This window comes from Mobula birostris, chromosome 3 (assembly GCF_030028105.1).
Source record: "Mobula birostris isolate sMobBir1 chromosome 3, sMobBir1.hap1, whole genome shotgun sequence".
Lineage (NCBI taxonomy): Eukaryota > Metazoa > Chordata > Chondrichthyes > Myliobatiformes > Myliobatidae > Mobula > Mobula birostris.
The window spans coordinates 174,477,699-174,505,278 of NC_092372.1; the positions used below are offsets into that span (position 1 = coordinate 174,477,699).

Here is a 27,580-nt window from a genome sequence, read left to right on the forward strand (position 1 = left end):
GTAAATGCAAGCAGGCTTTTTCCACTGAAAACAACAGGAATTCTGCAGATGCTGGAAATTCAAGCACCCTTCGTCTCGGCCTGAAACGTCGACTGCACCTCTTCCTAGAGATCCTGCCTGGCCTGCTGCGTTCACCAGCAACTTTGATGTTTTTCCACTGAAGTTGGGTGAGACTACATCAAGAGGTCATGGGCTAAGGTTGAAAGGTAAGAAGTTTAAGGGGAACATGAAGGGAATCTTCTTTCCCTCAGAAGTTTGAGTGGGTGAAACAAGCTGCCAGCACAAGTGGTGCACGCAAACTCATTTCAATTAAGAGAAGCTTGAATAGGTACATGGATAATAAGGGTGTGGAGGGCTATGTTCTGGGTGCAGGTCGATGGGAGTAGGCAATTAAATGGATTGGCATGGAGCAGATGGGCTGTAGGACTTTTCCCTGTGGTGTATTTTCTACGACTTGTATACTCACACTTCTTCCTCCAGGAGGTTCTGTGATCTGCAGCTTTAAGGAGGAAATGGATCAGTAACATGCTCAGAGTCCACCATACAAGAATTAGCAAATCCTTTCTTTCTGGATTACTCAACTTAAAGGTGACATACAGTTTAGCATCACAGAACTTCCCTTCTTCTATCTTGGAGATTTAGATGACAGCAGGTGGGAGAATGTAAAAGAACATTGTCCATGGACAAGATGGCAATGTTGCCCAGCTCCTTTGAGGTAAGTACAACTCCTGGAAGCAAAGGTTTATATGTTGAGTCTCCATTTTCTATATTTTCTTCTGACAGAGGCCATTCAGCCTATCAGCTCACAGAAGAATTCAATTCCCCCCACTGATTTTTCCTGTAGCTACTCTCTCTACAGTCCTATCAATTCCCTAGAGATACTGCCACTCGTTTACGCATGGATCAATTTATAATGGCCAATTAACCTACCAACCAGCAAGCCTTTGAGTTGTGGAAAGAAAAAAGGGCACCTGGGAAAACCCATAGTGTCAAAGAGAAAACACACAGTCAACACAGAGCATTAGAGGTTAATACAAACCTGGTTCACTGGAGCTGTTAGGCTGCACCACTGCATTATTCTCTATGGGTCTGGATCAGCCCTGACTGTATTATGCTTTGGTGACATGTCAGAATCCATGAGGAATACCATCACCCTCGTCTTCAAGCAGAAATAAGATAGGAAAAGAAATGGCAGCCCACCTCACAGTTAGACGTGGATCATGAAATTCTTTCCAAGGTCATCACCAGACAGTTCAGGTTTGCTCAGGACTTAGTGATCCACTTACACCTGACCTACGGCATTACAGGCAGGGAGATCTCTAACACCACATGCTGTACAGGACTATGATTGTTTAAGTACTGGGCAGCAAAGTGAACCTCAGCCTGGTCAGCTTGGACAAAAGAGCTTTGAAAGAATATTGTATGTGGTTGTATCGTCCAAGATGATAACCTGTAATCGGATGGACTGTTCTGCAAAGACAGTAATGTAGTAATGTAGGTGCAGGTGAAAAACAAATAAAAACTTCCAGCGGAGTCCTTTATCTAGAAGAAAACCTTTGATTACAAGGTATCATCAGTGCCAGCAGGAAGGAGCTAGTGCACCCAGTGAGGAGGTTCCTTCAGCAGATTGTCAGTCATTTGGCAGCATGCCTCATCAGCAATACTTTCAAACAAATGCCAGGACCTTGGTTGGTTGGTGGTGAAAAAGGTCTTTCAAGTTCTTTCTTGTATGGTTGGAATATTGACCTCATCATGCACTTCCCTTTTGATGGCTGTACAGGAAGAGGCCCGTTACCCATCTCCAGAAAGGTCTGGGAAGGGACAGAACACAGGATACCACAACACAAAAACAGATGCATGATATCTGTATTATACATGGTGCCAAAGCAAATCTGCTGAATGCAGTCTCTGCAGGTATGGGGAAGGTTCAGTTTTTAGGTCCCTCTTGCCATTGCACACAGATTTTTTAAAACCTGTATTAAAATCCCATGAACTATATGTTTCAGACATGTAAATCAAAGATAACTGAAGACATGCTAAAGTTAAGTAACAAGAGATAACATACTGTGTTATTAAATTATTTACTTGAATATTTTGTCTTACATATTTCTGATTTTTAAATGGATAAAGCATATTATAAAAGATCTCTGGAACTATCCATTTTAAATGATTGCCTAGATTCTAGATTATGTTTTGCTAAACCACATGCAAATTAGCAAAATATGGAAAAGTTTTCATTGCAGTAAATTATCAAATTGAAACTATAGGCGGCATATTTGACACTGAAACTAACATAATCCTTCCAGCCGTAATTACCAAAGTACAATCACCCTGCTGCTTTCCTCACAACATACAAGCATGCAGTTATTTAACAAGATAACACAGTTAGATTTGCAAACATATGTTCTAATTGCAGAGCCTGACCACACAAAATAGATACGAGAAATTCTGCAGATGCTGGAAATCCAGGCAACACACACAAAATGCTGGAGGAACTCAGCAGGCCAGGCAGCATCTATGGAAAAAAGTAAACGATGTCAATATTTCGGAAGGGTCTCAACCCGAAACATCAACTGTTTACTCTTTCCCATAGATGCTGCCTGGCCTGTTGAGTTCACACATTTTGTGTGAGTTGCACACTGAAAAGATGCCTTCCAGTTTTCTTATGCATGGCCAATTGGTAAGATTTGTACTTAAATTTCTTATTTACAGAATAATCCCACCAAAACTCCAAAGAGTGCGTACATGAAACTCAAATGGATTCAGGTGTTCATTCCTTTTGGCCAGCATGGACACAATGGGCTGAATGGCTTTCTGATGCTCTGTAAATTTCTATGAAACTGTGCTTCATTGCAACTCTTGTTTCTGCCACTTATTATGTTATCTAGTTCTCAACAAATCATTCCAACTGCACTCAACATGCAAAATAATGCTATATAGAGCTGATGGCCTTCAATACATAAAGATTTGTTTTCTGATGTGTTAATTTGATTGATGGGGATCTAAAATTATTCTCTATCTGCTGATTTCAGTCCCGAATTTATACAGTTGTATACTCGACCTTCAGAGCCAAAAATCTTATCTTACAGCAAAAAATACTTATAGGTTTGTCATCAGTTTTCAAATGTACCACTGAAAATTTGACTTTAAATAACATACTTAAAAACAAAATTCCAAGTCAGTATGTAATCAAAAAGGAATTTAAAATTTCTAATACCTGGCTTACAATCTATTGCTTTGAATATTAATAAGTATTACTTAATGTACTGATCTCTTCATTTGTTGGGCCAAAAAGCTTAGAATCAGTGATTAGGTAAAGTTATTTAAGACAAAACTATGTATTAAGATGTAATTTGCCAGCCCATTGCTTATTTTGTAATATCTCATTATAGGTTATCCCATTAGTTCATAATAATGATATAATGAAAATGAACTATTTTGGCATTCATTATTTAGTGATGTTATCCCAATCAAAAAATGTAACCCGGTTAAGTGAAAATGTAAATATGGGTTCAGCTTGCTATTAATCATAACAAATCTGCTACTAATGTCAATATAATAATATTTAATATAGATACCGTTAACAAAAGCTTTATATAAAATAAAGATTTTGAAAATGGTAAGCTCTGTAAAATTTATACTATATTTATATATACACACACACACACACACACAAATATATGTTGATTGGAATATTAATTAGCTATTCTTAAAATGTTTATAAAATCAATTATGATTATTTTTAAATTAGTTAACAAATGTGGCTTGAGATTCTACTTCAATAATATCATTCATAATTTGTAAGAATTTTACATTTATTATTCTCTGACAATTGTGCCTCTCTGACAATTTGCATGCACTTTTCATATAGTAATTAAGAGTATTCAGCAATTTGCACCAGACAAGTTTGAAATTACATAAATGCAAAAATTAAACTAACATATCATTGAATTTAACGATGAAGAATAAATTATGTTTAAGAAAATACTATTTAATGACCAAGTTCCAAATTATAACCTGAAAACTTAAATGGTAAATCAGAATTTTGGTTCTCAAAATCTCATCATGTGCAAGGAATAATCTTCTACTCCCATAGGAAATAAACAAGGATTAGATTGTTCACCCTAGATAGAATATGGATGAATATATACAAAGATTAAATAAGTCAATAATGGTCTACACTTTTTAAAAAAGCATCACAAAGCAGCTGGTGTGTACAACCTTAACAAATGCATATTTTTTTTCAGAACACCATTATGGCTGTTGCGGTGAAATTAGATATACGGCCGATCAGCAATTGCTGTTTTTTTTTTAGTGCTGATGCTGTGCTTACATCACAGACAACAGATTCAGAGACTAATCTAGTGTATTTTACGCTAAAACAAGAAATTTACATAATTTAAGTGGTTTAGCATTTCAATTTTCAAAATGTCCAATTTACCATTAAAATTGTCTGTTTAAAAATGGTAAAATCTACAAACATATACACAGCAAATGATAAATGCATTTATTTATGGATACTTTCAAATCAGAATTAAGATTATTTTATCGTTACGGATTATTTCTTAAAAGATGCACTTGATTAATCTAATTCTAAATATAGAAGCAGAACCTGAGAAGAATGCAGAACAAATCATAGAATTTCACAAATAATTTTAAAAGATATTATAGTGTTCCAATACATAAAATATTATGATGTCCTCCTAAATTCAACTACCTAAATGTTTGGTTCTTCCGTTCACCCCTTGTCTTTATTACAAAAATAAGTACGTTATATTTAAAATTCCAAAATGATCTACTACTACTGTACTTGTATTTAAGCATTCTGAAATCTACTGTTGAGGATTAATCTTAAATGTCAAAATAATTAACAAATTAACGTTTAAAAATTATTCAAATGTCGCTTAGATCTAGAAATACAATGCTTTTATAGTTGTAAGAAAGGAAGGGCTTTTAAAATGAGTTTTAACTGAATGAACTATAAAGCATAACCTGTTTATCTGAAATCATAGCAACTATGGGCAATTGCTTTAATTTTAGACCGACAAATATTGTTATACATTATTATTATATGGTCTAATATTAGAAAAATAATTACTGTTCTATGTAATTGCTCTGATAGCAAGGAGCAAATAAGTATGTGAAACATAATTATTTTCTATTATTAGCAACCTTGTATCAAACAGCAAACCAAGCAGCACTTTTTTCCTCTGTAAGGCTAAATTTAATACCAAGCTGTAGCATTTGTTAAAATGCTACATAATAGTGCATTCCTTTTATTAAGGACACATAAGCTTCTGTTAAGGCAGACACGATTTTTGTAGAAAAAATTCAGTTTTATTTCAGAGAAATTAAAAATATGGAATATATAAACTTTCTATTACTCTATAAATATAAAGGATTCTGTAATGATGAACAAGAATAAATGAATACCAAGTTCAGACAATTTTTTGCTTACCAGGGACTTAAGCCAATAATGAATTTGAACCATAAATACAGGCTTGTATGTCGTTATGGCTACAGACTCCTATTAATTATTTGATAACAATCATGCAAATTATTTGAAGATACAGTACATAATAAAAAAAAGTCTGTGTGCAGTTATGGTGCCTTTAAAATGTTTGTACTGAAATGCTTGTAATATAGTACAATGGGAAACAAAGTTTGTAGTTTTCTGATAAAAATAATCCACATTTCAATCAGCAGATTAATCATGCTGGATTTGGTACCACACAATATTCTATAGATACTCTGTTTTCAGCCCACTCACTTGGAAACAGAATGGACTTTTAGTTTTAATAAAACACTGACTGAACCATATTCTGCTCTACCTCCACACCTATGGGTCTGAACATTAGCCTCAACTCAAATTCTATTCAGTCCACATGGTTCTGAATTTCAACATTCCCCTGTTCGCCAAAGAAAACAGTTTAAAAAAAAGTCTACCAAGGAATGTTAACGTTTGCTTATTCAGCTGTTGGGAACAAACTTTTCCGCCTGATTTCAGACTTTTGAACAATCTCTTTACGCATTGCTGTAGAAAACCAGTAAATGCTGTCTAACGAATGTTAAAGCAACACCAAATCATAACAAAAGCAAACTGAGAACGATCCTTCATTCAGCATGACACTGGGGAATTTCTACCCTCTTAATACACCAGCCAATAAAAATGCTACTGTCTACGAATATGCCAACTATTTTTTTAAACTGTAAAACTAAGTGCTCTTGTACCCTTTATGTTTTCCGCCAGTATTTTTGGATGTTTACTTTGGGTTGATCAGTACGCAAGAATAAATGAATCAGAACGTACCAGTTTATTATTGAGGAAGGAATGTTTTACTGCAATTTGCGTGTCAAAGGGTGAGAAGTAACGCATGAAGGCGTTATTTCTTTTATTTTAAATCTACTTATTTTCTCTCTCATATTCTCCAATTTCTAATCATTCTAGTTTGTGTAAAGAATAACAGCGATAATTTGGTTAGCGTTAGGACCCAAGGGAAGTTTTTTTCATTCCGGGATAAGACTAATTGCCTCCAGGTCTAATTTATCTCTCGATAGGTTCAACATTCAGACATGCGAGTTGGCAGGCACCAGGATCAACTTTCAAGTCTAACTCATTTTGAAGGTTCGTTCTCAGCGTCCGACTACAAGTTAAGACGATTTCCGAGCACTTCCCCCTTCCCAATACCCTCCCCCCTCCCGACAAAACAAAAATCTCCACTTATTGGGGAAACAGGATAACACCTCTGGAGGCGATATTTTAAATACAAATATATAATTACAAAAAAACATTTACAGATGCTATTTACAACAACATACATACAGTATTTGAAATAGTCTGTCACATCGGAAAACTCAGGCTTCACTCTGTGTGGTTCGCGCCTCCCTTTTCGGGAAGGAAAATGCGGAGGGAAGAGCGTCTTCCACTCACTCACACCGTCGTCTCTCCGTGCTTACTGTTTGTGAGTCTAGTGTAGAACTTACGCCAAGAATGTAAAGTCTTACCAGACCAGATCCAAAAGCCGGAGGTGATGCCCACTATAAGTGTCATTAGATATTTGATCATGTAGACAGTGAAATCCGGCGTCATGGGAGGCTGCTGGTTCCGAGGGCAGGGTATGGCGTAACTCTTGCAGGCCTGGTTGACCCAGCTCCTCTCCCACTGCTCCCTGAAGGCTTGCTCGTAGAAGTAGCAGGCGATGACAATGGTGGCCGGCACCGTGTAGAGGACGCTGAAGATGCCGATGCGCACCATAAGTTTCTCCAGCTTCTCCGTCTTGGTGCCGTCGTGTTTCATGATGGTCCGAATACGAAAGAGCGACACGAAGCCGGCCAAGAGGAACGAGGTGCCGATGAACAGGTAGACGAAGAGCGGCGCCAGGACGAAGCCTCGCATCGCGTCCACGTTGTTGAGTCCTACGAAGCAGACCCCGCTCAACACGTCTCCGTCCACCTGGCCCACAGCCAATATGGTGATGGTTTTGATGGCTGGCACTGCCCAGGCAGCCAGGTGAAAGTACTGGGAGTTGGCCTCGATGGCTTCGTGACCCCATTTCATCCCAGCTGCAAGGAACCAAGTCAGTGACAGGATTACCCACCAGATCGAGCTGGCCATGCTGAAGAAGTACAGCATCATGAAGAGAATGGTGCAGCCTTCTTTCTTGGTGCCCTGGGCCACCGTTTTGTAGCCGTCTTCGGCGAACTTCTCGTTGCACACCACTTTTTCTTCCAGCAGAAAGCCGCCGATGTAGGCGATGGCCACCATTGTGTAACAGCCCGACAGGAATATGATGGGACGCTCGGGGTAACTGAACCTCTGCATATCCACCAGGTAGGTGAGCACCGTGAACAGGGTGGAGGCGCAGCACAGAACCGACCAAATACCGATCCAGATCCTGGCAAACTTCAGCTCCTCTTGGCTGAAATACATCAGCCCGTTGGTTCTAGAGGACTCGCAGGGAGCGCCGCAGTCCTTCTCCCCCATAAAATGGTAGTTCAGGTAAGTGGGTACCTTCAGTACCCGAGGGCAGGAAAACTGGTCCCGAGTGGGGCGAACGGTGCCGACGTCGGTTAATGCTTGTGTGGGATCTAAGGTAGGGCTGCCCTTCTCTGTTTTGTTCTGCCCGACGCACAGGTCGATAGATCCGTGGATTGGAAAGTTTTCGCATCGGAGATTCTCGGGCCACTGGAAACCGAATTTGTTCATGAGCGCCTCGCACCCCTGCCTGGCCCTCTCGCATAGCGATCGGCACGGGGGGATCGCCTGCTCCAGCACGGTGCACACCGGCGCGTACATGGAACAGAGGAAAAACTTCAGCTCGGGCGAACACTGCACTTTCACCAGCGGATAGAACTGGTGAACTTCCAAGCCGGCGTCATCCTGATTGGTGTGCCCCAGCAAGTTCGGCATGATGGTTTGGTTATAGGCGATGTCCGTACACAGAGGGATCGAGATCGGCTGGCAAAAGCCGTGGTCTGGAATCGAGATGCCTCTTTCGCCATTGTACTGCCCCTGTGACCGCACAGGTCCCAAACTTTGCAGAAACAAATGGAGCACAAACAGCCACCGAGAGCTCACAAGTTTGCATAAATCCAGATGGAAACAATTACACACAGCCATACTTTCTCTTGCTCTTCAAACTACTTCTTTCACTCCGGCACAAATATTTGTTCTTACGGCATTCAGTACAGCATAAGTTTTTCCGATTCTTTTAAAAACTTACGTTAGGGAAATTGATTTTAATCTCAGGCAATTCAGATGCCAAAGGAAAACAGCCTCAATTCGAGCAGCAACCCAGCTCCGACTCCACTAGCCATTTGTGTCACTCCGTCAGTTCCACGCCGCCTGTTTCCAGGAGCCCCTTTCAGTCTGGCTGCGCATTGCGGGGCGCGCGTCGGCAGAGGCGCCTTGAAACGGTCTCGGGCCTCTTACAACTGCCAAGGCGAGCCAATCGCCAGTCGAACCCGGCCAAGGCAGAGCCACGGCAGGCGCTGCGATTGGTTGGCAGCTGTGCGGAAATTTAAATAATTGGCAGCACTTGTTGGACTGCGCGGGAGAGTGTGTTCGCGCGTCAGAGTCGGAGCTGGGGTTCCGAGCCTGGCAACTTGAAGCTCCCCTTTCCCCAGGGGATCGGCAGTTTCTCCTTCCCCCTCCGGAGCCGGGGTTCATTTGCGCAAAGTATTATTGAGAGCGTGTAGTTTCAGAGGTCAGATCCCCAGATGGCGTCAAGGACCTCTGGCCTCCTTAGGTCAGGCTGCTGCATTCCAGGAAACTGTTGCTCACTAGGGTTATTAATACTGAACCACACGGCCATAGGCAGAGGATGGAGTCGATTTAGGGGCCTGGCCACAATGATGGTGCAGGGTCTGTTAGCACGAATGCGAAAGAAAGCATGGATGACTCCCAAGCCTAGAGGGAGCTACTTTTTTTTAAGGGAAGTGTCGGTTAGGAGGTTGAAAGTTTCAAGAAGATGAGACAATGAGGTAGAGATCCGGCTCTGAGGTCGCTGTTGTAGAAACCTTTAAGACAGGCAGAAAAGAGGGTTCGGGATCAGGGCGTTTCGGAGATAGGCTGAAGAGGGCAGGGCTGCGAAATTCCATCAAGTGTATCGGGACAGTCTGAATCCGAAAGAGGAGTCCCGGGAGAGAACTTACAGAAGAGCAATTCAAGAGCGCCAATTCAAGGGACACATTCGCATTCTTTCCCTACAAGCGAAAGTTCCTTCCTTGCTTCCAGGGAGAACAAAGAAAATTAAGCGTAGCAGATTTTATTTGCAGTCATGGAGATTAGTGAATCTGGTGTTACGACTGTAACTATAGCTGAACCGAGTTGCGATGCCATCTAAATTTCGTTTAAACTCTAGTCAGTCTTTTCATGTGGGAACTCGAGGAATGCATTGCATTAAATGGCGGCGTTCTGCGGTTTTAACATTTATAATAATTGGTGAAAATCTGTGCACTAACTTTTGTTAAAAGCGCGAACAGAGAGTTGAAAGCGAGCTGTCGGTTTGTTTTTTAACGCTTCTGTCATTACTCCCTCCAAGATGATGCAATGGAGAGTTCCCAGATTTAATTACGACGATCTAATGCCATGCTTAATACAGCAAAAATGCCGCAGATTTTTAACAATGTGTGCAAATATCTATTTTCCTGAATGTTTTAATTTATCTGTTTAGATATTGATATGGCAGCGATTTTTCTTTAATGCTCTGTAGTTAATTATATATTAAAATGAATTATTTTGTTGCTTGTACAAACGAGTTGGCCCCTTTTATAAACCCTGCCAGCACTTCACAAGGAAGATTTCAATCATAAGTGACGTTCATTTGGCAATGCCTTGACGAGACAAGAATATGCTGATAGTCATTCGGGGACAGTCAAGCATTAACAGATAAATAAGTTGATAAGTTAAAATCACAGTGGAACCAAATTAAGTGACGTCAACAAACATTCAATGCATGATTTCATTTTCTTTGTTATACTAGCAAAAGGTGTGTGCTTTTTAAAAATCATTATCACCACGTTTGTCATTCATAAGACTTTTGGGTGAAAAATCTGCCTTTCATAAAATGAAAACGTAAACTACTGGAAAATCTCAACATGTCAGGAAGGGTGTCAAGAGGGTGCTGAAGAGATTCACCTTGATGTTGCCTGGACTGGCGTGTTTTCGTAGCGTAGTCAACATTTGGTTTGTTTTCCTGGAGCATCTGAGGCTGAAGCGGCCTGATTCTGAATTGGAATTTGTTCATTATTTTCACATGTACTGATATTCGTGAATGCTTGCCTTGCATACCATTCATGCAGATTAATTCATTACACAGTGCATTGAGGCAAAACAATAAAGATGAACAGCTATAGGGAAAAGCAGTTATTTTTCCCAGGGTGGAAATGTACAGGTTTGAGGTGAGATTTGAGAGGGGGAGAGTTTAAAGTAGGTTTACAACTTAGGTTATGAACTTGTTTGGATTAGCACCATGGTGGCATGGACACTGGGACCAAAGGGCCAATAGCTGTGATTACTGTTCTCTATTCTAGGTCAGTAAACGATAAAGTCAATATTTCAGTTAGGTTGATACTGTGATTCTCTTTCCCTAGATGCTGCCTAACCTGCTGTGTTTTTTTCCCCAACAGATTCCCAGGATCTGCTATATTTTTTAAAAATTTTCAGCCTTTCACTTGCTGTTGCACCCGAATCTGTTTGATTTCCAAAGAGAGGCCCAGACTATAAGCTTGTCTCTATAATTATGAGTTTTGGCAGCCATTATTAATGCTTCATCTCTTGATGAACTTGGAAATTCTGGTGATGAGTCAGTCTACTTTTAAGTTGGTGGGCTAAACTTGATCATTTATTTTCCCATCTCATCCATCTCTTATCCCACCCACTTGACTTAGCCATACAACAGTGGGAAAACCAAAGCCAACACCCTTAATTATTGCAAACAACAGGAATTCTGCAGATGCTGGAAATTCAAGCAACACACATCAAAGTTGCTGGTGAATGCAGCAGGCCAGGCAGCATCTCTAGGAAGAGGTACAGTCGACGTTTCAGGCCGAGACCCTTCATCAGGACGAAGGGTCTCGGCCTGAAACGTCGACTGTACCTCTTCCTAGCGATGCTGCCGGACCCTTAATTATTGTGAGACTTACGACTCCATTTTCTTGCTCAGTAAGTCTATACATTTCAAATGATCATCTGTACCTGACTTTGGCTGATCTGTTGAAACTATCTGCTATACCTTGTTTACTTACTGATTTTTCCAGTGTTTCTACAGATTAACACTCTGGTCTGGCATGTTTTAAATCTGTAGAACAGATCTACATTAGTCATCTGTACTGATCCATAGCTAATTAATCTACAAATACAATGTCTGCAATCTCAGCGAACACCATTTCTGACCTGTGGAAATCCATAAGTGTCCCATTTACTTAAAAAGAACATAGGAGGATAATCATGGCAATTTTTGTGGTGTGGCATTTTCTGTGTTCCAGAGTGCTAGACGAGATAGCCTCAACCTGTAGTTAAGTCTCTTGCCTTGCACCATCAAAGGAACGCTTACCCAAAGCTGAAGTTAGAACATAAGAAATAGGAGCAGGAGTAGGCCATCCAGCCCATCGAGCCTGCCCTGCCATTCAATAAGATCATGGCTGATCTGTCCGTCAACTCAGCTCCATCTACCTGCCTTTTCCCCATAACCCTTAATTCCCTTACCATGTAAAAAAATCTGTTTCTTAAATATATTTCATGAGGAAGCCTCAACTGCTTCCCTGGACAGAGAATTCCACCAATTCACCACTCTCTGGGATTAACAGTTTCTCCTCATTTCTGTCCTAAATCTTCTCCCCTGAATCTTGAGGCAATGTCCCCTAGTTCTAGTCTCACCTACCAATGGAAACAACTTTCCTACTTCTATCTTATCTATCCCTTTCAAAATTTTGTATGTTTATCCCAATAATTTCTTACTTGGCTGATTTTAGTTGATTGATAAATTATCCATTCAAGTGACATGCAGCATTTTATTAAGTTAAGTGATCAGGGAACATTGATTTTATTGTACAGGAATGTGAAGCAACATTTTCTGAGCAAGTTCAACAAGGCAAGGAAATATACAATAAAGTGAGTGGTTATGAGGAACAAATGGACATTTGGCCGCATGTCTACAAATTGTTGGATGTGGCTGATCTGATACTTTTCATTTAGTTAACAAACAGGTCACAGACGGAGTATTGCATACAGTTCTAGTCATAGAAAAATGTGGTTGCACTGGAAAGTTTGCAGAGGAAATATAATGCTATCAGGAATGTAAAACTGTATGAAGAAAAATTGCATCAGCAAGAATTCTTTCTTTTGTAACTGAGGCTAATGGGAATTTAGGATAAGATCAGGAATCTTGGATAGATAAATGAGAAGAATGAAAAATCAAATAGCCTGATTTTGGAAATCTGGAATAAAGTACAAAATATTGGAAACACAGGGCAGATCAGTCAGAATCTGGAGAAGAGGTTAACTTTCCAGGTCAGAGACGTATGTTTCAAAGTGCAGAGAGGGTAAAAGAAGGGCGGCTAGGTCAAACGGCTCCAGCTCCAGTTCCCTGACAAAATCTGTAAAGAGCAGCAGTCAGATACATTTCTTGCCTTGTGTAGTCAGGGACACTTGAGGTTACCCTGACATGCCACATCATGCAAGAGCAGCACGATGTGCCCAGGGTTCCATTCTCATCGCTCTATTTGTGCGATAACAAAGAAAGAGGATCTTACCAGAAACTCAACTTAGCCTCTGTCTCTTCACTGAAGTTTCTTAAACCAAAGCCACAGATCCCTCCTCTGTGCACTCACACAATGGCTGGTCCACTTAGACCTGACTTCATTTCTTTGGCCCAAGTGAAACTTACGCACTAGGCTTGCTTTTCTTTCCCCAATGGTTCCAACTCTCACACAATTTTTGCTCTTGTGCTCTTTCCCTCATGATTTTCCAAAGTGAAAAATAGTTTTATGAAAAAAATTATACTGGATTAACATCAAATAGTACAGCTAATTTCCTTCTCATTTAGAGGAAATCCCATACCAGGCAGGGCTTTTGGTAACAACACAGTTGGGCAGCTAGCATAGTGCTATCTGAAACAAATCTCAGGAGGCTGTGGTGGTGGGGTGGGGGGTGGTGCAGGCAGGTTGAACTGACCCTTTACATGAGCGAATGCTGTGCCCCATGCTTTAAAATGTCTTAGAATGCTAGATGAAGATTGTAACTTACACATTCAATAAAAAAAGTCAAATTAACAAAGCCTTAAATTATTTTGAAATATTTGATGGAATTATGATTCTTATGCATGGGACTATGAGTCACAAAGTTTTGCTCTATAGTAGTGATGATTTGGTATGTCATTCAAAATTCATGTCTTTTAAGAAAGTAACCTTTTCAGGATATTTTACAGACAGACTCGTTCTTCAAACCTGAAATCTATCAAATCACCGATTCCCTTTGATCACCTAGAAGAAGACTACAAAAAAAAGCATGGGCTATAGCAGCTGTTGAAGTACTGGCAGTAACTTTGAGATTTTTGCATTGAAATATGAGTGTGTGGAAATCCCAAAGTTGTTGTCAATTTCACAATGTAATGACAACAAAGACTGGTATTTTCACTGCCAGCATAAGAACAAAATCTAGACCACAGATGTCCTGCCAGGATTATACATTAGAAAATTAATAAAATCAGACTTCTTGTTCCTGATCTTTTGTACCCACAGACACTGTTATTTTTAACACAGTTAACATAACAATTGTTAGTAAAACTAAACTTCATCAATCCATGTTCCAGATCATAAATCCAGATTGCTTAAGATAGGGCATCCTCATGTACAATCCTGTTACATTGTTGAGTATTTGATAGCATGCAGAAATGACTTGTCAAGAATTCCGAAAAAAAAACAAGGTAAATCTTTGTCATCACCTCACACCAGAAAACAATTGTTGTTTAGTACTTTCCTAATTAGTATTTATATCTGACAGATTGAAGAACCTCCATTGCCTAATAAAATGATGTCATATTATTAGTGAGATTCTGTGTCCATACGTTATTTAAAATTTTAAATAGAGTAGCACGACAGTCAAGGGATTAAAGACAGCATGATTGTAGAATACCTATATTGTAGAATAGCTTTCCGTCCTGCTTTGGAGCACCAAGGCAACAGCAAAACAAAACCCAGGCTGCTACTTCTCGATGACAGTTCAGTGTTCAGTGCTATCATGCCCTTAAATTAATCACCAAGTTCTAAACTTGATACTATGGACTTAAAACCCAAAATCTTTTTGTCAATTTTCCCGACCATTTACTGTTGATGTTCTACTCAGCTTTTGCAGAATGCATCATCTCACATTTGTTGGAATTAATTTCACTTTCAACCCTTTGCCCAACCATCCATTCATTCTATATCCAGAGTTTGCGGAACTGAAAGGACCATTCTCAGAGTTTGGGGAACTGAAAGGACCATTCTTGGAGCTTGGGGAACTGAAAGGACCATTCTCGGAGCTAGCACAGACTTGAAAGGTTGAACAGAATCTCAGTATTCCTCATGAACCAGCACTCCTTCATCCTGCCAGCCTAACAGGAACCTGCTGGCCTAGAACTCTTAATCTCCCTCTGCAACTGGATTCTCGACATCCTCATCAGGAGACCACAGTCAGTGCAGATGGGTGATAACCTCTCTTTCTCACTGTCAGTCAACAGAGGTGTACCTCATGGATATGTGCATAGCTAACTGTTCTACTCACCCTTAACTCACAATTCTGTGGCTAAACACAGCTCAAGTGACATGTACTGTATCAATTTGCAGATGACATCATTGTTGGTAAAATTTCAGATGGTGACAGACAAGGAGGTGTACAGGAACAAGACAGATCAGCTGGGTGAGTGCTATCACAACAACCTGGCACTCAATATTAGTAAGTGCAAGGAATTGATTGTGGACGTTGGGATGGCAAAGTGAAACATACACACACCAGTCCTCATTGAGGGGTTAACAGTAGAAAGGATAAGCAGCTTCAAGTTCATAGGCATCAAAATTTCGGATGATTTCCTGGGCCCAACACATTGATAAAGTCATGCCATGGGCTGTATTTCATTAGGAGTTTAAAATACATAAATTCAATACATATTATTCACGCATTCAAATGTCAAGGAAGTTGTTTGATGGTACACCAATCTTAAATACAGAATCAACACAATGCCAAGAGTCTGAACAACATACATCTGCAGGTTGGCAGTAAATGCCCACACTGTAATCCACCTTCTGAATATAGTAGAGTTTTAGTAGCAAGAATAGAGAAATGATATTTTACTGGGGATGGGAAAACAAAGGCACAGAACTACACAGCACAGAAGAGGGTCCTACGGCCCGTCACATCCATCCACACACACAAAATACTGGAGCAACTCAGCAGGCCAGGCAGCATCTATGGAAATTAATAAACGGTCGACATTTCAGGCCGAGACCCTTCATCATGACTGCAAAGGAAGGGGGAAGAAGCCAGAATAAGAAGATTCATACTGATATTTTTGCCCATCTACTGTCACCCCAAATGCCCACTATAGATGCAGCACCATTCCATGCCTAATCTATTCAAATGTCTCTCAAAAGTAGTGATTCTTTGTGATTCCTCCACTCCGCTTGGCAGTGAGTTCTAGATGTCGACCTACAACTTACCCCCTAAGATTCACTTTAAAACATTTCCTCTTCAATCCATCTGCTCTTGTTTTGATACCCCTACCATGGGGAAAAAATTCTATCTGTCTTGTTTATAACTTTATTACCTTATATTACATCACTGCTTAACCTTTATTCTAGGAAAATCATGCCAGTTTATTGAAACCTTCCCCCTAACTAACACTATCCAATGCAGGCAGCAACCCAATGAATGTCCTCTCAACTCTGTCCAGCACAACCACATTCCTCTATAGTGTGGCAAGCAGAACAGCACACAACACTCTTAAATGCAGTGTAACCAATGTTTTAGAAAGTTACATGTATCCCAACTTGTATTCTGTGCCCTGATTAATGAAAAGCAAGCCTAGCATATGTCTTCTTCACCACCCTATCTACTTGTGGAACCATGGAACTTTCAAGGAACTACGGACTTGAATCCCATGATTGTTTTGTTCATCAACTTTCCTTGGACCCCTAAAATTTACTGTGGATGTTCTACTATTCAACTTTGCAGAATGCATCATCTCACATTTGTTGGGATTAAACTCTCAATCAACCCTTTGCCCAACCTTCCATTTAATCAACATCCTGAATTTGGGGAACTGATAGGAACATTCTTAGATGTAGACAGACCTGAAGGGTTGACCAGAATCTCAATATTCTTCATGAACCATTATTCCTTCATTCTGCCAGCCTAACAGGAATCTGCTGGCTCAGAACTCTTAAAGACTCTCACACTGAAAAGACTCGCATCAGTCAAACACCTCTTTACCTCTGAACAGCCTCTCCCAATCAATTTTTGTAAGTTCCTATCTAATGCCATCACAATTAGCCTTGTGACAAATCCTATCCTTTTTTTTCAAACTGTAGGTTGATGGGCTTACAATGGAAGTTGCCCATAACAGTGTCAATAATTAAGTGGAGAAATCTACCACGTCTCAGCTACAGCTCTGCCCATTTGTTTCCTGTAAGGGTTCTATTCTCCTAGTTTCTCCACCTCTGCCATGTCTGCTCTCGTGACAACTCCATGCCTTGCTCTGTATTGCAACTTAAAACATGCTCACATTCTCACCTTGCCATTTCTAACACTGACCTGAAATGCTAAATCTGTTTTTATCTCCACAGATGCTACTTGACATGCTGAATTTCAGCACTTTGTGTTTCCCATTTCCAACATCAGCAATTATTTGCTTCACTACCTCAATGCAGTTAGTCAGCTTCTAAATGTACATTAATCCATTAACCATCTTAAAACAAACTTACATATTTAACCTATCTAGTTTTGATGATGTTATCATATTATCATGTTAGATGTTAACACCAACAGTAATTTATTTGATGCAGATTCAACCACCTAGGATGTCCAGGTTTTGCTACAGTTTGCATTATTCCTAAATAAAGAAATGGGTTATTAATTTTCAATCATTTAAAATAATTAGCTGCACTATATTTTATTTTCATGTAACAAGAAACCAATTACAGAAAGACAAACAATACATCTGCAACATTACATTACATAATAAGTTTTAACAAATAATGCAACAGTTACACCATGTTTCTACATTCTAGACTTTCTCAGGATTTGTGTCATTTATTTGTATTTTAAGTACATTTTTGTTTCTGTACCAAACAACACGATATCAAGAAGATGGATTTTAATAGATGCCTCATACAAAAAAAATACATGAAGCACAGAAGTGCCGTTACTTGGAACAACACTATCCAGATTCATGTTTGGGTTACCTGCCATCACCTTAATATTCAATGAACTTACAAGGCAGTACAGCATTCAATACATACATATAATGGTTCTTCTATATACTGCATGTCTGCGGGGAGACAAAACCCAATTTGCACGGTATCATGGTACCTCAATTACTTAACTGTCCTCAGAAGAGAACAATTTTAATTCCTCTTTTGAAAGAACTTGGAAGGGAACAAACATTATACACGTACAAAAAAAAATTACGGAAGTGCATAAATATTCACAGGATATTTGAGGATAATATAAGAGGCTATAGATTCCACAATTTGAACGGATAATCTCTGGTTATCAGCACGCTGCACAGTGATTGCTTATGAATTTATGCATTCTTATTTTGTACCATGTTTACAGAGTTAAGAATTATTTATCTATTTAAACAAGATTCAAACAAAGCTCATCAATATCTACTGGTGCCACACAAAAATCCAAAGTAAAAATTTTGTATGTGAAAATGTGCAGCTGAGAATGAATATTTACAAAGAAAAACAATAAATGCGTTCACTTCATAGTATATTTCCAAAGTGACTGACTCCTGGTTTTTGCTTTCACCTTGTACAAATGCTGACATATTTGAAGTACTCAGTGCACTATTAAGTTTCTCTAAAATTCATAATTATGAATTTCAGTGTTTGGAGAGCCAGCGTAACACAGTGCAAACATTTTTGTAGAAAATCTGATAAATAAAAAGAACATAATAATCAAATGTCACAACTGCATGCAACTTAGCAACTCAAAGCACAAAACTCATTACCGGTATGCAGTTAGTTGTGAAAATTATTTAAAACAACCTAATCAAGAGGTCAACATTTGACACAGTGAATATGGGCCATGTAGCATACAAGTACAATAAACAGATACTTCACCATTGATAATGATCTTGAAGAAACATAACTGCATATCAAGCTTAAAAAATTCAACTTGAACAGATTTTTTAAAAAAAAGTTATCTTTCTTATTGTGCCCATTTTCCAAAATCTTTAGATATATTGCCTAACATTAAAATGTGCTTCTAACATTCAAATTAATTGAACAGTTTTGCATTAAAGTAAGAAAATACCAATCAAAATAACAAACACTGGGCGTAAAGAGAGGGGAGGTAATACTCGGTGAAGTATTCTTGAAGTGAAAGACTTTCATGCAATTTTATGCCATTATCAAACAAAGTTCAAAAACTACTTGAATAAAACTAACCCTCATATTAATGGTGTTATCACACTTTGTCTTTAATAGCTTTTTTATATTACCGTTAATTTAACAAATATATGACACATTGCATGATCAATTATTCTTGACTGATTGAATAACAATCAAAACCACACTTACAAACTTTAAAAGTTATCACTGATAACATTGAGTGTTAACATAGCTTCCATTTATTTTCTAATTTGTGGTAACCTAACGTTCAATGATTGTTCTTATTAGTGGACTAATCAATATAATGTTGCAAAGAGCACAGGAAGAAGAACTGATTCATGCATCTCACAACTGTAACAGTTGTCTGCTGTGAAACTTGGAAAAAAGGGAATGTATTTTACAGTATTTTAATTTTAATAATAAATGATAATAAACAGATATTGGTCCTATTTGCAATTTTAATCTTAAATCTCAATCCATCCCACTTACAAGCAAACCTTTTCTAAATGAAATGATTCAAATCATTAATAACAGTACACTTTAAAATAATTTAGAATCCTTAAGTATTATTTTTACCTATTCCTTCTGATTGAAGGTTATGTTTGTTTAAAGCATAATCTATACTCAGATTAAATTACACACTTGTATTTCCAGTGCACCATCAAGAATTAATATGTTTACTGAGGAGTGGCACAGGGGCTAATGCAATAGGAAAATAGCGATTGTGGAATATATAGAAATTAGTACATTACTAATGTTGGAAAAGTAACTATATTTAATCTCAAGTAAGGAATAAAATGTTATCAATCATGAAAAAAAAACAGATTTTTACCTAGAAGTAATCTATGGTCTGTGAATGATAATGGCAACCTGCATAATGGCAGGCAAGGGAGATTATGAGGAACAGCAACAAAGATATTTTTAAAAAACTAGGAAGATATAACAGAAAATATTTATTGATGTGAATATGTGCTGCAATTTTACTCCAGATAGAAAATTAGTAGAAATCATCTCACAACAATTAGTTAATTTGTCTTAATGATAGAAGCTGGTCTGTGCTCAAACCAGTACAGAAAAAAATTGGATGGGCTGAGGCCATAAGGTTAAAAGGACATCTCTGGTATTTCAAGAATCCCATGGCACCTGCCTAAAGATTTTAGCTCTGCTTTTTTTATGTAAGTACCTTCATCACAGAGTTTGTACCAAGTACAGACCTTCTGTAATAACACTTATCCAGGATCTGTAACAACAAAGAATTGGGTATAAATCTAACTTGAGAATTCATAGGGGTGAAAGAGATTCCATTATGTACATGGTTTTTATATTCTTCTAAAAAATACTAAGCCAGTGATCCTCATGATAGTGCAAACTATTTTAAACACTGCAGTTCACCCCATCATCTGTGGACTTATCTACGTACCTTCCAAGATCCCAGCTGGAGCACTGTCACAAATGTTAACGGTGCTTCACTAGCTATATCATTTCAATTGTATACAAAGGTATGCTTATTTTTGTAAAACATATGCTTTGTCTTTCAGGCCACTGTTGATTGCTTTGTAATGCTGGCATCATAGGGTTTCCTGGCATGCTCAACATAAGTTTCAAATAAAATCTCCAGAATTTCAATGTTGCCAGTGAAATCTGAATGAGCTGTACAAAAATGCTACACTACCACAGAAAATCAAAAGACTGACAGACAAGACCCTGTAAAGCAGCACAGATCATTTATCAGCTAAGTGAATCTCTAAACAAATTACAAAAAAAGAGGTGGTTCTTGCATGTCATGGTTTAGCATTCAAGATGTCAAATTCAGAGCGCAAGCACAAATAAACCCACACAATGCAAATGGCGAGAGTTATTCTAACAACAGCAGCCATTCACCAATGTGACTATCAACAAGAGAGTAGGTGCTTGAGTTCTTTTGCTTTTCTGATTCTCAGCTGCTCTTTGGAAATGGCGATGAAATTACCTGCAATAATAAAAATCAAACAATCAGAACAATATTATTTTACAGTGTAGATGAAATTGGTAAAATAATATTTTTTCTTACAAATCAAAATATCAGTGTTATTCACTGACATGGGAAATGCAGAAGACTGATTGGCACAATTATTCGAAGTTAATATAACTTTAGACTTAAAAATTACAAACATTCATGGTGCTCTCAAGACATCATGAAACTAGTTTGTCCATTTAACGAACTAAGATTTCATGAACACTTTTAGATTAAGGAACAAAATATTCTAATTCCTTTCTCTCTTTAGTAATCTGGACTTGTTCAATATTTAATGGACCATTGAATAATAATGTTTGAAATTAGAATGATTATCTTCACACATACATCTTTATCATGATCTTCAGGAATGGGATGAGCAAAAAGTTTTAAAATTGGTCAAACAAGGCATTTAATAAAATAATATATATACTGTTGGAAAGTAATGCAAATTTATATTCCATCTTTAATGAAACACAATTTGAATATACACTATTTTATAGTATGTGTTGATTTCTTTGCAATACCAGTATAAAATACTTTTAGAAAAGCCTTTTTGATCTAAAATGTTCAGTGATATCACAATAGATACTGCAGCTGCAGCATACCAGCACATTCCATCAGATATAAACAGAGCAGATTGCAGTATTTGAAGACCACAATTAGACTACCAATAAATATTGAATATTATTACTTAGCTAACCTGGCTTACATTTCTTCTATCATATTATTTAATAAATGTCCTTTGGGAATTTCTCCTTTCTGATTTTATAAATTAATTTGTATATCTGAAAATATAATATTTGGAATTATAGCTTGATTGAATGTTAATATTAAATAAAGATCTTGTACAATCAAACAACAGTAAATTACTGAATAAATCTGACTTTTTCCTAGTAATGAAATGATTCACAAGTGCAGATTATTTAAAGGTTGTAGGTGTAATTCCATTCAGGTTAGTGTTAGATAATCACAAGAGCTTTTGACTTTAGATTATCAATCCTAAACCCACATCTCCAGCAGCAGTTTATTGGTTGCAGTATTCTGTCTCACAAATATATTCCAACTGAATCTGTTACTGCTGTTACCTGTATTTTACAACATTTGTATTCAACTGTTATCCTATTGCAGCTCAACAAGCACCAAGTCCTGAATAATTAATTGGCCCATCAGTACCCATAATGCATTTTCATCCTGACCTACATGCACTTTGAACTAAATATTTTTTGTCTCCTTTTTTCTTGGAACCAGATGACAGCACCACATGATGGAAAAGATAAAAAATTAAAACGAGCACTCCTGGAGGGTAGGTGAGTGACCTGTGGGAGAAAACTCAGCCAGAGAAGATCTCCGCACCAAGCATCAGACAGCTACAAATTGATTAGTTAGTCTGAGGAACTGCCACCAACCAGGCTCGAGAGACTAATTAAAGAGAGCACTGCCTGCACAGATACCCCATTGACACCAAATTTGCTCAGCTGTGGCCACGAGGGAGCCTGAATTATCTTAACGGCTATGGTTTCTCATGTCTGCCTCACATTATAGGTAAGGGATGAACACTGCTCTCTTCTCCATTAAAATGACTGAATTATAAATGACTTCATCAGTGTTTTAATACAAGGGATACAGGTTAGACAAATAAATGTTAAAAGTTAATCTGCTGACAGATGTCAAAATCAAACTCTGTGATTCACTGGAACAGCTTACAATATTGAATAAAATATGCAACTCACATTTTAAATTCAGTTCTAATGCAGGATGCCAAAGAGTGAACAAAATATGTTTAAAAATGAGAGTGAACAGTGAAACTGCAGTTACACAGTTGTCCTATATCCATTAATATCATTGGCCTTTTATCTCTATTTTATTTTGTACAATAGACTGAACAGCTTTTCATGTATTACTACCAAAAGATATAATTTCCTTGAATGCAATATTGGTAATAAGAAAATTAAAAACATCCAATGTACATGCTCTAATGGTGGAATTATTAAATCATATAATTTATAGTGTTTTGTAAAGTTCTAATATCCTAGCTATGAAATCTAGATTTTTGTTTAATAAATTGTTGAGCATGGAATCTGAACAGGACATTTTGTCTCATAAGGCACATTTTGTGCCCCCTTCAGTTTTAGTATGAAGATATTTCACAATTTTATTGCAAGAAGGCAGTTCAGCATGCTGAATAGTGAACAAGCATGATAACATTTCAGTCAGGTCAAAATCATTTCTAAAAATGTCCAGAATTTGCAAGAGTTCCAAAAGAGATTCAGTGATTTGCAAACTACATGAAATTAATGGAGACATCTTGCAATGTAGCATATGATGATCAATTGCTGTTAAATATTAACACTGTATGCAGAAATACATATGGAGATGTAACCATTAGATATGCTAGAAAGGTAACCAGATGGATGTTTTACAACTTTTACATGATACTATGACACAAAGAAAATACTTTAGAAATTAAGTTCCACCAGCTGAACATAACCAAGCTCAACTTTCATTGTCATTATGGTTGAAATCAAGATTCATTCAGAACTACTCAGAAATATTTGTATAAATCTATCTGAAAATGATGAAAGAATTATATATGTATTTTGAAGGTGTGTAAATACATAAGAACATTGTTGTATGATTGCATAGCCTAGCCAGTTTTGTCAACTGACATGTACATGCTGGATGTTGCTGGTCCACAGACTTGGTTGGTGTCACCCATTGCTCACAATGGTTTTGATGCAAAGAACCTGTCCTTTTGGCCCAAAGAGTCCCAGACACCAGCTACAAACAAGGTGTAAAGCATATTATTGTATACACAATCTTTAATAACAATGGTAATTAAAAAAAGATGAATGTTTATGGCCCATAGATGCCTCAGGGATGTGAGTTTCCCAAAAATACTGCCTACCTTCTCCTTTTATACAACAAATGGAAACCTAATATTCCACGTGAATAAAATGCACAGTAGAAAATCAAAGATACAAAAGATTCTATAGATGCTGGAAATCTTGACCAACACACACAAAATTCTCAACTGGCCAAACAGCCTCTATGCAGGGAAATTAAGCCAACATTTCAGACCAAGAACCTTCATCAGGACTCAAGAAGAAAATAAGACATCCCCAGTCTTTACCACTGGTGCTTATTTTAGACATCCTCACATATCCACATATCTTTAAACCACCTTGGGAAAGATTTGGCCTAATTAGGCATTGTCAGATCAGTTTGGTTTGCTCCTATTTATACTGGAATATCTCTCTTAATAGAGGATAGAAGGAAAGAGGTCTAGGTTGAATAGTGACTTACCTATACAGAAAAGAATGCAAGATAAACTGATCATGAACAAACTGCAATCGCTTATTAAACACATGGAAAGACCAAAGGCAATATCAGTGTTGTAAGCCATATACATGAACAGTATTTTTTTCTGATCAATGATCCATTTTTCAGCATGTTCAGGAGTTCAAATGAGAAATCACTGGCCTGCAACATTAACTCCATTACCTTTCCCAAATTTGTTGATTAACATGCTGGAAATTTCATGTACTATATATTTTCTGTTTTTACAAGGGAAAATAAGAAATTGGTCAGAACTCATTGCGTCTGTTCTCCATTTATTAAGTCATTGCTATTTTCAACATTGTCCTAAACTCTTGATTCATGCTTGATTGCAAAAAATAAGATTCAAATAGCTAGCTCAGTCTTAAATGTAATTGGTGACTCAGCTTCCAAATGTCATCGAGGGAATTATCCACATTCATAAGTCTCAGGGCACAGAAATTCCTTCTCATCTCAATTTGAAATGGCTGAATGCACCTAAGGGGGTCCTAAGACTATGCTTCCACTTTTTTCCTGGAAATGACTACTGAAGGTGAAGCAGTGGATGTGGTGCACATGGATTTTATTTGTTTTAATTAATTTATACATTCAGTCCAGAACAGGCCTTTCCAGACCTTTGAGCCACATCATCCAGCAACCCACTGATTTTAACCCTACCCTAATCACAGGACGATTTACAATGACCAACTGACCTACTAATTGGTACACCTTTGGACTGTGGGAGGGAACCGGAGCACCCGGAAGAAACCCACGTGCACACGGGAAGAAACATACAAACTTGCTTATACACAACGCAGGAACTGAACGCCAAACTCTGATGCCCTGCGCTGTAGTGTCATCGCACTAATCGCTAAGTTACCATGGCACCCTTCAGTAAGGCATTCAACAAGATTCCAGATGGTAGGCTCATTCGGAAAGTCAAGGCATGGGATCCAGGGAAACATGTCTGCACAGATTCAGAACTGGCTTGCCCACAGAAGGTAGAGGGTGGGAATAGAAGGAGCAAATTCTGCCTGAAGGTCCATGACTAGTCATGTTCTGTGGGGCTCTATTCTGAGACCCGTGCTCTGGGTGATTTTTATAAATTCCTTGGATGAGAAAGTGGAATGGTGGGTTAGTAAGTTTGCAGATGACATGAAGGTTGTTGATATTGTGGGAGCTTGTTGTAGGTTACAATGGAACATTGACAGGATACAGAGCCAGGTTGAGAAGTGGCAGATGGAGCTCAATCTGAAAAAAATGTGAAGAGATCTACTTTGGAAAGTCAAACTTGAATGCAGAGTACAACATTAATGGCAGGATTTTAACAGTCTGGTATAACAGAAGGATCTTGGGGTCCAAGTCCATAGATCTTTCAAAGTTGCCACGCAAGTTGATATGGTGTTTAAGATATGGTGTTTTGGCCTTCATTATTTGGGGGATTGAACTCAAAGGCTGTTGGAGGTAATGTTGTAGCTCGATAAAATTCTGGTTAGACAACACTTGGATTACCGTGTTCAGTTCTGTTCACCTCATTATAGGAAGAATGTGTGTGGAAGCCTTAGAGAGAGTGCAATGGAGATTTATCAGGCTGCTGCCTGGATTAGAGAAAATGCCGTATGATGAAAGGTTGAGTGAGCTAGGGCTTTTCATTTTGGAGCAAAGGAAGATGAGAGAAGACTTGATGAATATGTATAAGATGATACGAGACAGAGATAAAATGGACAGCCAGTGTCTTTTCTCAGAGTTGCAATGGCTAATATGGGAGAACATACTTTTAAGGTGATTGGAAGAAAGTATAGTGAGGACGTCAGAGTTTTTTTTACACAGAGAGTGAATGTGTATGTGGAGCACAAGATGAGAGGTGATGATAGAGTAAATATATTAGGGGTGTTTAAGAAACTCTTAGATACTTTATACTTTATTGTCGCCAAACAATTGGTACTAGAACGTACGATCATCACAGCGATATTTGATTCTGCGCTTCACACTCCCTGGATTACAAATATTAAATATAAAAATATTAAAAATAGTTAAAATTAGTAAATATTAAAATTTTAAATTATAAATCATAAATAGAAAATAGAAAAATGGGAAGTAAGGTGGTGCAAAAAAACCGAGAGTCAGGTCCGGATATTTGCAGGGTACGGTCCAGATCTGGGTCAGGATCCGTTCAGCAGCCTTATCACAGTTGGAAAGAAGCTATTCCCAAATCTGGCCATACGAGTCTTCAAGCTCCTGAACCTTCTCCTGGAGGGAAGAGGGACGAAAAGTTTGTTGACTGGGTGGGTCTTGTCCTTGATTATCCTGGCAGCACTGCTCCGACAGCGTGCAGTGTAAAATGAGTCCATTGACGGAAGATTGGTTTGTGTGATGTGCTGCGCCATGTTCACGATCTTCTGCAGCTTCTTTTGGTCTTGGACAGGACAACTTCCATACCAGGTTGTGATGCACCCTAGAAGGATGCTTTATACGGTGCATCTAGAAAAATTAGTGAGGGCTTTAGGGGACAGGCCAAATTTCTTTAGTTTTCTCAGAAAGTAAAGGCGCTGGTGGGCCTTCTTGGCAGTGAACTCTGCTTGGTTGGACCAAGTCAGGTCATTTGTGATATTGACCCTGAGGAATTTAAAGCTTTTGACCTGTTCCACTTGCGCACCACCGATGTAATTTGGGTCATGCGGTCCGCTACTCCTTCTGAATTCAACAACCAATTCCTTCGTCTCGCTGACGTTGAGGGATAGGTTATTGTCTTTGCACCATGCCACCATGTTCTCAATTTCCTCTCTGTACTCAAAACTCATCATCACCCAAAAAGGCACATGGACAATAGAAAAGTGGAGGGCTATGTGGGAGGGACAGGTTTGACTGATCTTAGCGCAGGTTAAACGGTTGACACAATGGGCTGAAGAGCCTTTATTGGGCTCTACTGTTCCATGTTCTAGATATCCTCACTGGGAAACATTCTCAGAGCTTCTACCCTTTCTGGCTCTTAGAATTCTAAATGTTTCCATGGGATCATCTTTTATTCTTTCAAATGCTATGAATTATTGGCCCCTCACAGCTCGATCCCCTCCTGGAAACATTAATAGTAAAACCAACCTTGTGAAGCTTTACTGCACTTCCAGGAAGGTATATACTTCTTTAGCAAGTATCAGTGTAGATGTAGGAAAAGCT

At 38.4% G+C, this 27,580-nt stretch overlaps 2 protein-coding genes across 3 annotated transcripts in view; both read right to left on the reverse strand.

Moving 5' to 3' along the window:
* Positions 1 to 5,222: 5,222 nt before the first annotated feature.
* Positions 5,223 to 8,730, reverse strand: LOC140195431 (frizzled-1-like). Its single transcript, XM_072253718.1, has one exon. It carries the CDS (start codon positions 8,618 to 8,620, stop codon positions 6,932 to 6,934), a length of 1,689 nt encoding a protein of 562 aa, XP_072109819.1. The 5' UTR covers positions 8,621 to 8,730; the 3' UTR covers positions 5,223 to 6,931.
* An 8,890-nt stretch (positions 8,731 to 17,620) lies between these two features.
* The window catches only part of cdk14 (cyclin dependent kinase 14), a 633,043-nt gene continuing 623,083 nt past the window's right edge, over positions 17,621 to 27,580 (reverse strand). For both annotated transcript variants that reach the window (XM_072253720.1, XM_072253724.1), the window contains one exon: positions 17,621 to 21,064. The gene's annotated coding sequence lies outside the window, so the exon portion shown is untranslated. The remainder of the gene's footprint in view (positions 21,065 to 27,580) is intronic.